The sequence below is a fragment of the Verticillium dahliae genome, genomic scaffold (assembly GCF_000150675.1).
Source record: "Verticillium dahliae VdLs.17 supercont1.20 genomic scaffold, whole genome shotgun sequence".
In the NCBI taxonomy this organism is placed as follows: domain Eukaryota; kingdom Fungi; phylum Ascomycota; class Sordariomycetes; order Glomerellales; family Plectosphaerellaceae; genus Verticillium; species Verticillium dahliae.
The window spans coordinates 600,311-612,336 of NW_009276967.1; the positions used below are offsets into that span (position 1 = coordinate 600,311).

The window sequence follows — 12,026 nt, forward strand, 5'->3', positions numbered from 1 at the left end:
TTGGCTCGTCCTTCATTCTCCCTTCACTTGCTAGCCATTTCCACTGTCTGTTCACCCTGATAAGCGTTCATCAGTCTTTCTAGACTCGATTGTAGCTCGTAGACCTTAGCCAAACACCCAATCCGACCTCCATCCACCGCCATCATGTCTCAGGTATGTCAATTCGCCGTCTCCATCCCACCTCAGACATAGTGTCCTCCTGACACCAATGCCCAGATCACGACTCTCCTGTTCGACTGCGACAACACGCTCGTCCTCTCTGAGGAGCTCGCCTTTGAGGCCTGCGCAGAGCTCATCAACGAGATCTGCGAGAAGCACAATATTGACCAGCGCTTCACCGGCGAGTCCTTGATCAAGGAGTTCGTCGGCCAGAACTTCCGCGGCATGATGCTCGGTCTCCAGAAGCTCTACAACTTCACCATGGAGCAGGAGGAGCTCGAGACATATGTCCGCCGCGAAGAGGATGCTGTCATCGCCAAGCTCAAGGCCTCTCTCGTCGCCTGCCCTGGCGTTGACGAGCAGCTCGAGGCCCTCCAGGCCGGCGGCAAGTACAAGCTCTCCGTTGTCTCCTCCTCTGCCAAGCGCCGTGTCTGGGCCTCCGTCGTCAAGGTCGGCCAGGACAAGTTCTTCAAGGAGGAAGAGGTCTACTCTGCCGCCACGTCGCTCCCCACACCCACCTCCAAGCCCGACCCTGCCATCTACCTGCACGCCCTTGAGAAGCTCGGCAAGACGGCCGCTGAGTCGGTCGCTATTGAGGACTCCAAGAGCGGCACCCTCAGCGGCACCCGCGCCGGCATCAAGGTCATCGGTTACGTCGGTCCTTATCCCGCCGACAGGCAGCCCGAGATGGAGAAGGTCCTGCGCGACGCTGGCGCCGTCGTCATCATGAAGGACTGGCAAGAGTTCCCCGATATCCTGGCCAAGCTGTAAGAGTCTGACGGGGGTATGTCGGGGAGTGCGGAATGCCCCGTCGTCTTAATGAACACGGCGACGAGGTGTGTGTAATGGTCAACAGCGAGACAGGGTGCATTCAACAGCCGGCATGGGCCACGAACAAGAAGATGATGGATAGAATGCAGCTTCATCTCCTATAGTCCATCAAGAAACTGTTAACACTCTGCAGCGATGCCCGGCCCGGGTTGGCCTCGGGACATGCCGTCATGATGCTTCCTAGTCGATGCCGAACCATGTCCTTGTTGAAAATGGTCTTGGTGTCAGGTGCTCGGTAGTTGTCTTGTTGGTCAAAGCACCAGAGGCAGATGGCGAGGGCCACGGCCACGGATAAGTCCTTGCCCGTCTCGCACGCCACCAAGACGGTCGTACCCTCGGCGAGGGAGCCGTCGTCTTTCTTTTGTGACTCGAGAAACCGCGTAACGAAGCCGCAAATGTCAGGCAACGCCGCCCTCAGGTTCCGACTCGCAACCTTGTGCTTCCCCACCCCAACCTCCATCTCCGTTGGCGCCTTGACGATCCACGTCTGCTTCTCCGTAACCGCCGGTATCAACTTGACGGTACACCTCCGATCTTCCCCGTCCTCCACCCCCGCAAGAGCACAAACCGCCACTGAAGGCGCGACCTTCTTGGCCCCGGCGCCCCGGCTCGGCTCGCACGCATCGACCAAGCCCCGCACGAGCGCGGGCAGCTCGCCCTCGGGCGTGTCGAGCAATTGGTCTGCGTGGGCCCAGAACAGCTCGGCCGTGAGCCCGCAGGCCCAGTTCTCCGTGTCGTCGCCCGCGCCCTGGACGTACACGTACCCGCCCTCCCTGAGCTCGCCGCCCGCGACGCGGCGCGAGGCCGTGCAGCAGATGACAGGGTGGGCATCCTCGAAGACGGTGCTGCGCGGGGCCGCTGGCGTTGTGGTCGTCTGGGGGCGGAGGAGCGGCGTGTCGGGCGTGATCCAGAAGGGCCGCAGGGGTTTCGTGAGCTGCGCGCGCAGCGGGGCCAGGTCGAGATCGAGGGCCAGGAAGGCGGCGAGGAAGGATGGCAGGAGGGCGGCGATCTGGGCGTGCTCCGAGGGGGAGACTACGTTGGGTGGCGTGTGCAGGGCGTGGGCTTCTTCAGGCAGGGAGGGGAAGAGGGCGCGGTTGAGGACGGCGCACCAGATTGGGATTGTCTTTGAGAGGGCGTCGGGAATTCCTGGCTTTTTCGTCAGAGGGAAACTGAGGAGCCTGGGTCAAGAAGAGACTCACGTTTTCCGCGGCGGGTGGAGTCGACGATGATGCACCTTGGGGCTGGTCAGCCGGAGAATAGATGAGGGCTGGTGATCGAGGGGTCTCACCCGTCGCAACGGCCGATTATTTCGAGAAGATGAAGGTTCAGCCTCCTCGTGCTGAACTTCCAGGCATTGTCGTGGCCGTCTGTGCTTTTGAAGTATGCGCTCGCCGACTTGGTGCTGGGCGGGATGTACCAGCTTCCGCAGCGCTCGTTGGCGACGAGGGGCCGTGACAGTGTTACCGTTCCAGTGGCTTCAGTAGGACCTTCTTCGACTGAGCCGAAAGCGGCCGCTCCCTCGCGCACAAAGTCGGCATCGTGGATGATGGACCGTAGACGATTTGAAATGGAGAGGTCGCCACGCTTGAGTTCGGTGAGGAAATGTGAAAAGTTGGGCTGCTCAGACGCAGAGGGAAATACAATGTCGGAGAGGCTTGTCATTATTTGGAGTTTTCGGTTTTGTAATCATATGAGCGCGGAGTAACTTGCTCACACAAGTGTATTCACGGTTCTTAATATGGTGTTCTTTGAGCAGAATTGGTGAAGTGCATTTTCGTACTGTGCGTAAGGTGTCTTCTTTGCTTTCGACACTGTCTTAGCCCCTATCCATCTGCCGTCACGCCCTTGCCAGTAGACGATTGCAACCCAAGACGTCCTCTGTTTGAACGTCATTCTTCAGTGGTGGAAATTACAACTTCTCTCGGTCAAACATAGCCTCCCTAGTCGCAGCACAACTTCAAACCCGCGTCAGTCTCTCATGAGGAATCACCCAATCCAGGGGTCGAGCTGCTAGGCGAGGTCAGCACGATTGAATACTTGCCAAGAGAAGTTACTCACGCAATGAACCTGTTGGTAAATATATACGATTCACCAGTTGAAGCCAAACAACCAGGCTGTGCGCCTGTCTGAGACGTGATCCTTGAACATGGAATCAGGTTCGTCCTCGAAGATAATGAGTCTCGTTCCTTTCTGGTGGCCACTGATCCCACAGACTTCAAGCTCTGCAGAACTTTCAACTTCGTCCTTCACATCTTGTTCCTTGTGTTCCTCACGCTCAAGGTTCGTATCTTGCACTGGTAGCTGTACCACGAGCTCACCAGCACGATCTGGTGTCGCATATGACTTGACAGCATTGGATGGATCATCCTTTCCCGGCTGCAATTGGTAGCCAAGAACTAAGCCTTTTGGTCTTCGCTGCTCATCATCTGGCTGACATTGAATGTGCCTCGTCTGAGCGCTTACATCAAGGCCTCGCATGCTGGCGAGCTCCGTTTCCGAGCTCCGTTCTGGATCGGTTGGCTTTGTCATTCTGGCGGCCTTCCTGGCGCGTCGTTTCTCCTTCTTTCGGGACTTCTGCTCACGAATGAGGTCGGAAGCCTTCTTTCCAGCTTCCGGCAGTACGCGATATACATTATCGACAGCGAGAGAGAATGTATCCCCGATCTTGGTGTCATCGGCCTCCATGTCATGTATGGAAGGCATGGTCTCTGTCATCGAGGTCGTACTTTCATCTTCGGAAGGTGTGTTCTCAGCTAGGGAAATCGTATCCTCATCCACGAAAGCTGCCATCTCGGTCTCTGATGGGCCGGGCACATCGGGCACGGAAGCAAGAGCATCTAGAGCAGACTTCGCAATGCCGTCCAAAAAAGTCGTAATATCTTTTATCACGGCGACCGGGCTAATGCCAGGCCTTGCCGTATGTTCAATGCTGTTGTTGATATTCTTTGACGAGTCTTCGGAAAAGGCTTTCAACCGAGCCTCCCTCTTTTTCTGTCTATACGCAGTAGAAAGACGGCCCATGATTGCGTGTTGGCTGATGGAAATGATGGCGGATAGTCTGGAGAAACAATTGCGAAGAAGAACCCTGGAGACCAGTTGCCGTGGTTCAATTTCAGTAGCTCTCTTGAAAAGGGAGGACGTTGCCGAAGCAGAGTCTTAGTGAATGATGACGAGTAGTGTTTGCACCTTCCTTCCGTATTCTGGACAGTGTAACAACATCTCCAAAACCAAATTACTCTCATGCTGCATAAAAAATGGCATAAGGCTCACCTGCCCCCCAACCCTGCGTCAGGGTTGGTGGACAGGCTGCACAACTCCACGAGGCCCGAGTTGTGACAGAGCTTTGGGGGCTTCAGGATTCGAACGTGCGGTCTTTGGGGGTTGCTTCGTTCTTTAACCACTGGGCTAGTGGTTTGTTGGGAGGAATCCGCGTTTGTTTGTATATATTGGAAGGAGTGGAATTGTTTGGCTGTTGCCTGATGGTAACTGCTTGTAGGGCGCGCAGGACCGCGAGGCGATGAGCCTCACCTGTTTTCTCCATGTGAACCATGACAGTTGCTACTAGAACTTCTACCACGTTCTTGAGTAGAAGGTACTCGCTTGGGTCACTGGATATCAACTATTGTTGCTAAGATGCAGCCAAACAATGGCTTTTTCTTCATGGAGGGCAACCCCCAACCGCCGGCCTACCTTTGTCAACGGAGGGGCTAAACATATAGTACCTTATGTTAAGAATCCGTATAGATTATGCTAGTTATTTAATGTATTGAACTTAGCTGATATGCTTGTCTGCCACGGTAATTTGGAAAAGTTACTCGAAGGAAGTGGTCCGAGTGACATCTTGGAGCATGCTCTCCAAGCAAACATATCAGAATGCTCGTACAACACAGCGGCTTGGGCATCTAGGAGTGTAATCAAAATGTCTAGCGAGCAACCGCACGTTCTCGTGGATTATTCGATGACCGGCGAAATCACATGAGTGTTGATTTGGATGTAAATGAAGTAACATGCGAGGAAGAGGCTGGCGATAAGGGAAATACGGTTGAAAGCGGTGCATTGATTGGGATCCCCACACTCGATCTCTGTCGACTTACGGGGTGACCACCGCTTCTCGTTTGATTTTTAATCAGTTGTTTGATTTGATCAAAACAGATGATCAGATTCTACCATTGCCAGGCAGGAAGCCTGTCACTGAGACGGGCCCGTCAGCCGGGGCATCCGTGTGCCTGACGACGGGGCGGTGTTGTCCCAGGTGAGGCAGAGCGAGGCTCTTATCTCCTCGGGGTGGCACAGCAACGGCGATGAAGGTGAGTGGAGGCACTGTACGAGTACCGCAACATGACGTCGTGACAAGCGCTTGGCACCTGCAGCCACAGCTCGTACCGGGGCAAACCGAGCCCTCGCGCCCACTCTCGAAGCCGAGACAGGCCCGCCATTCGTTGCCTGGGGCACAGGGACACATACTCACAGTGGCGCAGCATTACTGGCCTCTGGGACCACCTGGGCGCCTTTTCGCTCTGTCACGGGCCACTAGAGAGCTTTGCGACGCCAGCAGCTGCGTCAGGTTCAGAGGCGGAGCTTGGCCGCACGTCAGCCCCTAAGGTACACAGCTTTGGCCCTCCCAAGCCCCTCTACCCGTGTCCACATCACAGCCAGCACGGGAGGTGAGGTACCTGGGGACGCGTCTTCAGCACTGACGCAGGCACTGGTACAAGCTCTGACACCGACGGCGGGCTAGAGCTACAGTGCTGGGAGAGACAGCCCTGGAGCCGGTGCTTCCATTTCCACCCTGTCACATCCATCCCATCCGACAGACAGCCCAACGCAACTTTCTTTCCCCTTTCTCGTCCGTTCCACTTCCAACACTTGGACGACGTTCGCTTCGCCTGTGATCACCTTACGATACGACCTGAACTCGATCATTTTTTGACGAGCATACCGCACGCCCAAGAGCCTAGCCTGGCTGACCATCCCGCGCGCCGTTTACAACTGCTGCTGCCAACATTAACTACCTAGACGGAACAGCCGCATCGAAGCATAACCGCCTATTTTTAGATCGACACCAGCGACATCGCAGAACCTTTGCGTCTGGAAAGGGTAAACAGAGCCCTACAACATCGCAAAGTCGACCCCGGAACCCCAATACACCAACCCGCCCATCGACGCCCTCTCCAGACGCCCTCGAGGCCCTTCCTCGTCGCAAAGATGTTTGCCAATTTCGAGTGGGACCCTGAAAATGTCCCCATGCTGAAGATGGGCATACACTGCCTTCAGATTCTCCTAGCTTTTGTGCTCTGGTGTCTAGAGATTGCCGTCTTCGTTGGCGACAAGGCAGAAGTGACTGGAAACAACGGCTGGACGTTCGGAGTGGTAAGCTACCAGCTCTTGTTTGCTCCCGTTTCTGGGATCGCTACGCCGGAACCATGCTGACCTGGCTACCTGCAGTGCTTCCTTTCCATCCCAGCATGGCTCTACCTCATCATGACCCCGCGATGGCCGAGGACACGGAAACTTGCCGAGCCGCACGCTATGCTCGCCGTCGATGCTATCTTCACCATCATCTGGCTCTCCGCCTTTGCCAGCCAGGCTGCCTACAACACCGCCAACAAGTGTGGCAACGTTTGCGGGCTGAGCAAGGGCATTGTCGGACTCGGTGTTATCATCACGTAAGGATAATGATTCGACCTTGGAGAATTATGTGCTAAGACCTTTGTAGCCTTCTGTTCGGTGCCTCCACCGCCGTCAGCGTCTACACCCTCCGTCACTACCGCTTCCATGGCGAGCTTCCCGGCTACGACAAGCAGCGTATCAAGAACGACAACATTGACCCTGATAAGGCTGCCTTCTCCATGGCACCCCATGACGAAGAAGCCTACGCTCCTGTCCAGATGGACGACCACCCTGATCACCACACCGACACGGGCTACGGTGGCGGCGGCGGTTTCAACGATAACCCTTACAGGCCTGGAGGCGGCTCTGCGTACGGAGAGGATGACGATCCCAACCGATACGGCAGCTTGCCCTCCCGTCACAATGGCCCCATGTTCGACAGCGAGACGGAATACAACTCACACCAGACGTCTACGGTTGGGGGCCGCCAGTCAAGTCCCAATCCCTACGGTGGACCGCGGCAGCCCAGCCCCTATGCACCTCCAACAGCGCACGACGACTATGACGACAATGCGCCTGCGCAGTTCCCCTCGGCTAACTACAACCGCACATTGCGCTAAGGAATGTACATCGATACCAGGACTGCCACAAAGAAAATGGCAGAGGGCGCACAAGACAGCTCCCAGCATGATACATATGTTTGTAGTGGCTTGTTTCGGTTTCCACGGGTGTTGGCGGCGTCAACTTTATACTACATGACGTAGTCCAAGGATCCCACATGGCGAGCTTTCAAATCGGTATTGATAGATAGATGGATGGATATGGATGGATGACATTTTTTTTTTTTGATCAATTTTGCGAGCAAGTCTTATTGTTTTGACCCGAGTATCAAACCCATAACGCCAGACTCCCATGTATGCCCAATGTGTAACAATGCAATATGCGCTTCGCCTCACATCGTAACTGGCATGAATCCCATCGTGCCTACTCCTTACTGCTGCGACTGCTTCCACTTGTTCACCCTCCGCGCAATATCCCTCTCCGTCTGCTGCATCTGGTTCAGCTTGCGGTCCCTCGCCATGGCAGCCGTGTTGTCTCCGTGCTTGGCGACGAGCCTCTCGATCCACTCGACCTCCTGCTCGCTCTGATGCCTCGGCCTCTTCTCGACCTCGCGGCTCGCCTCCTCCTCGAGCATGCGGATCACCTTCGGCCTGCTCTCCTCGTCCCTCTCCTCGATGCCGCCCCACTCGCCGCCGTTCGCGTCCTCGTCGTCCTCCGAGTCCGTCTCGAGAGCGACGAGCGGGTCGTTGAGCGGGTTTGCGCGCGGCTTTCTCCCCGCGTCGGCGTAGTGGATCTTGATAATCTTGCCGTCGGCGTCGCGCTCGACCCGCGCCTCGCCAATCGTGGGCTTGTTCACGGCCGGCGCAATGGCGAACGGGTCAATGGGGATCGGCTGGCGGGTGCCCGACGCCGCGGCGCGGACCGACTTTTCGACACCGCCCGTCGGGGCCTTGAGGCGGGCCGTCAGGCCGAGGCGGCGGTAGTTTTGCGTCAGTGTCTCCTTCTTGTTCCTGGACGTGGGGAGTGGGCGGTCAGCGGTTTTCGCCTCGCGGTACGGGTCTTCTTTGCTCATCTTGTTTTGAGAAGGAGGAGAGTGAGGGCATGGCGCGGCCTACCAGTTCTGGGCGACGATGCTGTTGCCGCGGGGGTTGAGGGCCTTCTTGGGCTTGTTGGACTGGCGGATCGTAGACTTGGAGGAGCGGCGCTTCTTATTCTGGCGCTGGGAACCCATTGTGACGGTTTTTGGATTAAGGAGCGGTTACCGGGGTAAAGGGATTGAAGCAGCAGGTTCGCTTGGTGATGTCTTTGGCCGATGCGGTGCTGGGACCTCGATCTTTTGCATCCCGCGGACGGCCCTTAGAAATTTTGAGCCTTATCTTATCTTACACTTTTTGCTCCGCTGAGCGAGGTACACCGATCCACACCGAGGCTAGAGTCGAGGCTCAGAGATCTTGGAGTGGGCTTGCAAGAGGCCGACAAACCGAATACTGAATACTGTCAAGTGTAGGTATGAGTGAAAGGGTCTCCTTAAGGAAATTCCATGTATTCTGGGAGTTATACCTTCGGATTGCTTCCAATATTCGGGTCGTGAATTAGTCCAAAGCTACATAATGCGACTGAAATCTTCCGCTCCCAACAACAAGTAACCTGCCTGCCCGGCTAGCTCAATCGGTAGAGCGTGAGACTCTTAATCTCAAGGTTGGGGGTTCGAGCCCCCCGTTGGGCTCAATTCCTGACGCATCTCGCATGAGACTTCATTTTTGACGTTTTCGTCGACCTCGTGTCGGATTGAAGTCAACGTGTGTTTTTACGTATTTCCCCTTACCACAACGCTGATCCTTCGTGTCCAATGCTAGACTGCGAAACGACGCCATCCTGAATTCTCTGTCACGCTGGAATCAGTTGATGTGGAAATACATAACGATCAATTTTATCATCTCATTCATACATCGTCTACAAAGGGTATGTCTACACCAGCTTCCAGAAACCGTTCTCCTCCTCAATCTTAATGTCACGGCCCTCGTCAATGCTGCGACGGCCGGCCTCGAGGATGGCCGTCGTGGCGATTGTGTTCCTCAGCGTCGGCAGGCCCTTCTTGTTGAGGTCCTCGGGCTTCAGGGCGCCGCTGTTGACCTGACGACAGCCGTCGACGAACTTTTCAATGGAGATGTAGCCGTAGCCCGTCTGGCCGTTGAAATTGCCGTCCTCGTCGGGGGCGTAGCGCATGTAGAAGGGGTTGTACCACATGAGCTGGCCGAGCGAGTCGTCGGCGACGTCGTAGCCGCGCTTGGCCTGGTCGATGCGGATCTCGCCGTTCTGGGCGAGGTAGTGGAAGTACTGGTTCGAGTGGACGCCGGCGCGCTGGGGCGCCGTCCAGGAGGCCGTGTAGACACCCGTCGCGCGCTTCGAGGGGTCGTCCTTGCGGGCCCACTGCACGATCAGCGAGATGGTGTCCTCGGTGGCGGGGTCGCAGCCGAGGTCGGTGGCCACGCCCTTGGAGGCCGAGGCCGAGACCTTGACGGGCAGGTAGCCCTGCTGGGTGACCATGGAGTCGCAAATGTCAATGTGGTGCGAGTGAGGTAAGTAGGGAGATGTCCGAATCGACACCGGCCCAGGTCTTGTAGGTCTTCGAGCTGCGACTTTGGCTGGGACATGTACGAGTAGAAGTAGTTGAAGTCGCCGAGGCTCTGGGCCTTGTGGCGGGCGTCCGAGTAGGCGGGGTCGAAGCGCTTGTGGTGCTCGACAAAGACGTAGACGCCCTTCTCCTCGGCGGCCTTGATGAGCTGCTGGTGGTGCTCGAGGAGCTTGACGGCGGGTTTTGTGACGAGGACGTGGATGCCGCGCTCAATGGCGTAGAGGGCGATGGGGAAGTGGGTGGTGTCGGGCGTGAAGATGGTGATGGCGTCACCGGGCTTCAGCGCGTCAATGGCCACCTTGTAGGACTCGGCGTCCTTGACGTCGTTGGCGGGGTACGAGTCGAACGAGATGTCGAGGTTGTTGTAGACCTTGGAGATGTTCTTGTCGAGGTGCTCGCGAATGGCGGGGAACTTGGTGCCGTTGGTGCCGGCCATCGACAAGTTGTTGACCTTGCCGCGCCGCCTCAGGTCGAACAGGGACAGACCGATGACACCAACCTTCTTGTCGGAGCCAGAGGCGCCACCGCCAACGAAGCCGGTGGTGTACTCGCCGGTACCGATCTGCGGAGGTTAGTCAAAGGTCGCCGAAGGACGGCGTTCTGCTCTCGAGCTACTCACCATCAACACGTTGAGTGGCTCGCCCATTGTGACGGTGTGGCTGGGGTTTTTGTTTCTAGGAGGAGGGGAGTCAGGGGACGGACGATGGAATGGGATGACAGATGAGGAGGAAGATGGAGCTTGAGGAGAGAGGAGATGGCGCGAGGCTGTCTTTTAAACGGCTCGAGGTGGCTCAGGAGAACAGCGGGCAGCTTCGGGAGATCGATCCGATAGCAAGAGGCACAAGTTCTTGGGAGGAATGGCTTGCGGCACGATCAGCAAGCTAGGATATCGTCAAGCTCACTTGAGGCTGCGACTTTGCGCGGGACGCCTGTAACGGTCAGGGTCAAACGATGGAGCACCGTAACATGGCGGAAGAATTGAGGGGCAAGAAGAGGGGAAGCAATTGGAGGGATAAAGGCGCCCCGCGCTCCGTCACCGGGCAGTCGGCGCGAGGCCACGATGGAGAGGCTGCCAGCCAGCAGCAGCAAGCAACCAGCCAGCCCTAGGCGCAATCATCCTGGTATACAAATGCGTTGGAGCCAGGGGAGCACGCGCGGCCGTGACAACCGAGACTGGACGGCAAGCCACGGAGATGGGGTACAGGCGTGGAGCTGTTGCTTGGGGCTGTCCCTGCGATTGCTATCGCTCTGAGCTGTCAACCACAGCATATACCCATCAGTATCCATCAGGTCTCTACATGTCTCACATGTTGCCAGCGTTCGTTTCCTGATGGTTGACAGAAGTCCAGAGATCCTGATGATGCGCCCAGAAGCCACTCCAGGCGGATACGGCGCAAAAAAAAAGGCGAACCCAGGCTCGACAATGCAAAGCCCCCCAACAAGGCACCTCCCCGCCCCCACGTATGATTTCCCCGCGTGGCCGGGACATGGATAGTAAGGGTACATCCAGGGATGATGGAGGGGTTCCAAGTGGGGTCGGGGTGGGAAGAACGCAGATGCTGAAAGGGTCGAGACCATTCGTGGTCCGAGTATTCTTCGCCTGGCAGAATGCAATGTTCTTTCGACAGGTCGAGTCTCTCCAGTTGAGGGAGAACAAAAAAATGAATCTCGACTCCGTGCAAGACCTCGAGGAACCCCGACACCTTGTCACCACAGCCACTGCACAGGCTAAAGTCGGATGGGAATTCGAGATGGTGATGCAGGTAATCTCAGGATATTGCAGGTTGATGCCACTACCTAGGCAAACACCCTGGAAGTTCAAGCAAATGAAAGGCGCTGGAGGGGCACAGAGGGGGGTCTCAAGCAGTTTTGCACCCTGTGCACCCCCTTGTACAGCCATTGACAATAGGATGTGTGGCTTGACCGTGACTGGCTGCTGGGAAAGTCTCGTCTCACTCGCCTCATTGTCACGCAATTGATTGGTGGATAATCTAGCTCTTGGTTTCTCCGCTGCCATTGCCGGTGGTCTCCTGCTTGCCATCCTCTCCGTCTTCAACCAACTGTTTCTGGCAACAACTCAGTGCATCACGAAATCGCTACTGCGTATTTGACACCCTCACAGCATCGTTCAACCCGGAAATCTTTCGTACGTCTGCATCATGTCCTTTGCGATCACCATGCCCGGCTGGCCAGCCATCAACCAATCCGTTCCCTGGAGCCATGGCTAGCG

The 12,026-nt window shown here is 56.5% G+C and overlaps 6 protein-coding genes and 1 non-coding gene across 7 annotated transcripts; 3 read left to right on the forward strand and 4 right to left on the reverse strand.

The window, feature by feature from the left end:
* Positions 1 to 11: 11 nt before the first annotated feature.
* VDAG_08490 (HAD-superfamily hydrolase) lies at positions 12 to 930 on the forward strand (the record flags this gene model as incomplete). Its single annotated transcript, XM_009660215.1, has 2 exons — positions 12 to 153; positions 217 to 930. Exons 1-2 carry the CDS (start codon positions 145 to 147, stop codon positions 928 to 930), a joined length of 723 nt encoding a protein of 240 aa, XP_009658510.1. The 5' UTR covers positions 12 to 144.
* Positions 931 to 1,081: 151 nt separating this feature from the next.
* VDAG_08491 (tRNA A64-2'-O-ribosylphosphate transferase) lies at positions 1,082 to 2,652 on the reverse strand (the record flags this gene model as incomplete). The annotated part of the gene is made up of 2 exons (XM_009660216.1): positions 1,082 to 2,168; positions 2,279 to 2,652. 2 exons carry the CDS (start codon positions 2,650 to 2,652, stop codon positions 1,082 to 1,084), a joined length of 1,461 nt encoding a protein of 486 aa, XP_009658511.1.
* Positions 2,653 to 3,078: 426 nt separating this feature from the next.
* Positions 3,079 to 4,011, reverse strand: VDAG_08492 (uncharacterized protein; the record flags this gene model as incomplete). Its single annotated transcript, XM_009660217.1, has 1 exon — positions 3,079 to 4,011. One exon carries the CDS (start codon positions 4,009 to 4,011, stop codon positions 3,079 to 3,081), a length of 933 nt encoding a protein of 310 aa, XP_009658512.1.
* Positions 4,012 to 6,195: 2,184 nt separating this feature from the next.
* On the forward strand, positions 6,196 to 7,220 carry VDAG_08493 (uncharacterized protein; the record flags this gene model as incomplete). Its single annotated transcript, XM_009660218.1, has 3 exons — positions 6,196 to 6,360; positions 6,436 to 6,656; positions 6,707 to 7,220. 3 exons carry the CDS (start codon positions 6,196 to 6,198, stop codon positions 7,218 to 7,220), a joined length of 900 nt encoding a protein of 299 aa, XP_009658513.1.
* Positions 7,221 to 7,591: 371 nt separating this feature from the next.
* VDAG_08494 (Nop16-like protein) lies at positions 7,592 to 8,392 on the reverse strand (the record flags this gene model as incomplete). The annotated part of the gene is made up of 2 exons (XM_009660219.1): positions 7,592 to 8,171; positions 8,277 to 8,392. The coding sequence occupies 2 exons, from the start codon at positions 8,390 to 8,392 to the stop codon at positions 7,592 to 7,594; spliced, it is 696 nt and encodes a 231-aa protein (XP_009658514.1).
* Positions 8,393 to 8,814: 422 nt separating this feature from the next.
* Positions 8,815 to 8,887, forward strand: VDAG_20230. The gene has a single exon. It is a non-coding gene; the product is annotated as a tRNA-Lys (tRNA).
* A 242-nt stretch (positions 8,888 to 9,129) lies between these two features.
* On the reverse strand, positions 9,130 to 10,442 carry VDAG_08495 (D-galacturonic acid reductase; the record flags this gene model as incomplete). Its single annotated transcript, XM_009660220.1, has 3 exons — positions 9,130 to 9,778; positions 9,820 to 10,358; positions 10,416 to 10,442. 3 exons carry the CDS (start codon positions 10,440 to 10,442, stop codon positions 9,130 to 9,132), a joined length of 1,215 nt encoding a protein of 404 aa, XP_009658515.1.
* Positions 10,443 to 12,026: the final 1,584 nt, after the last annotated feature.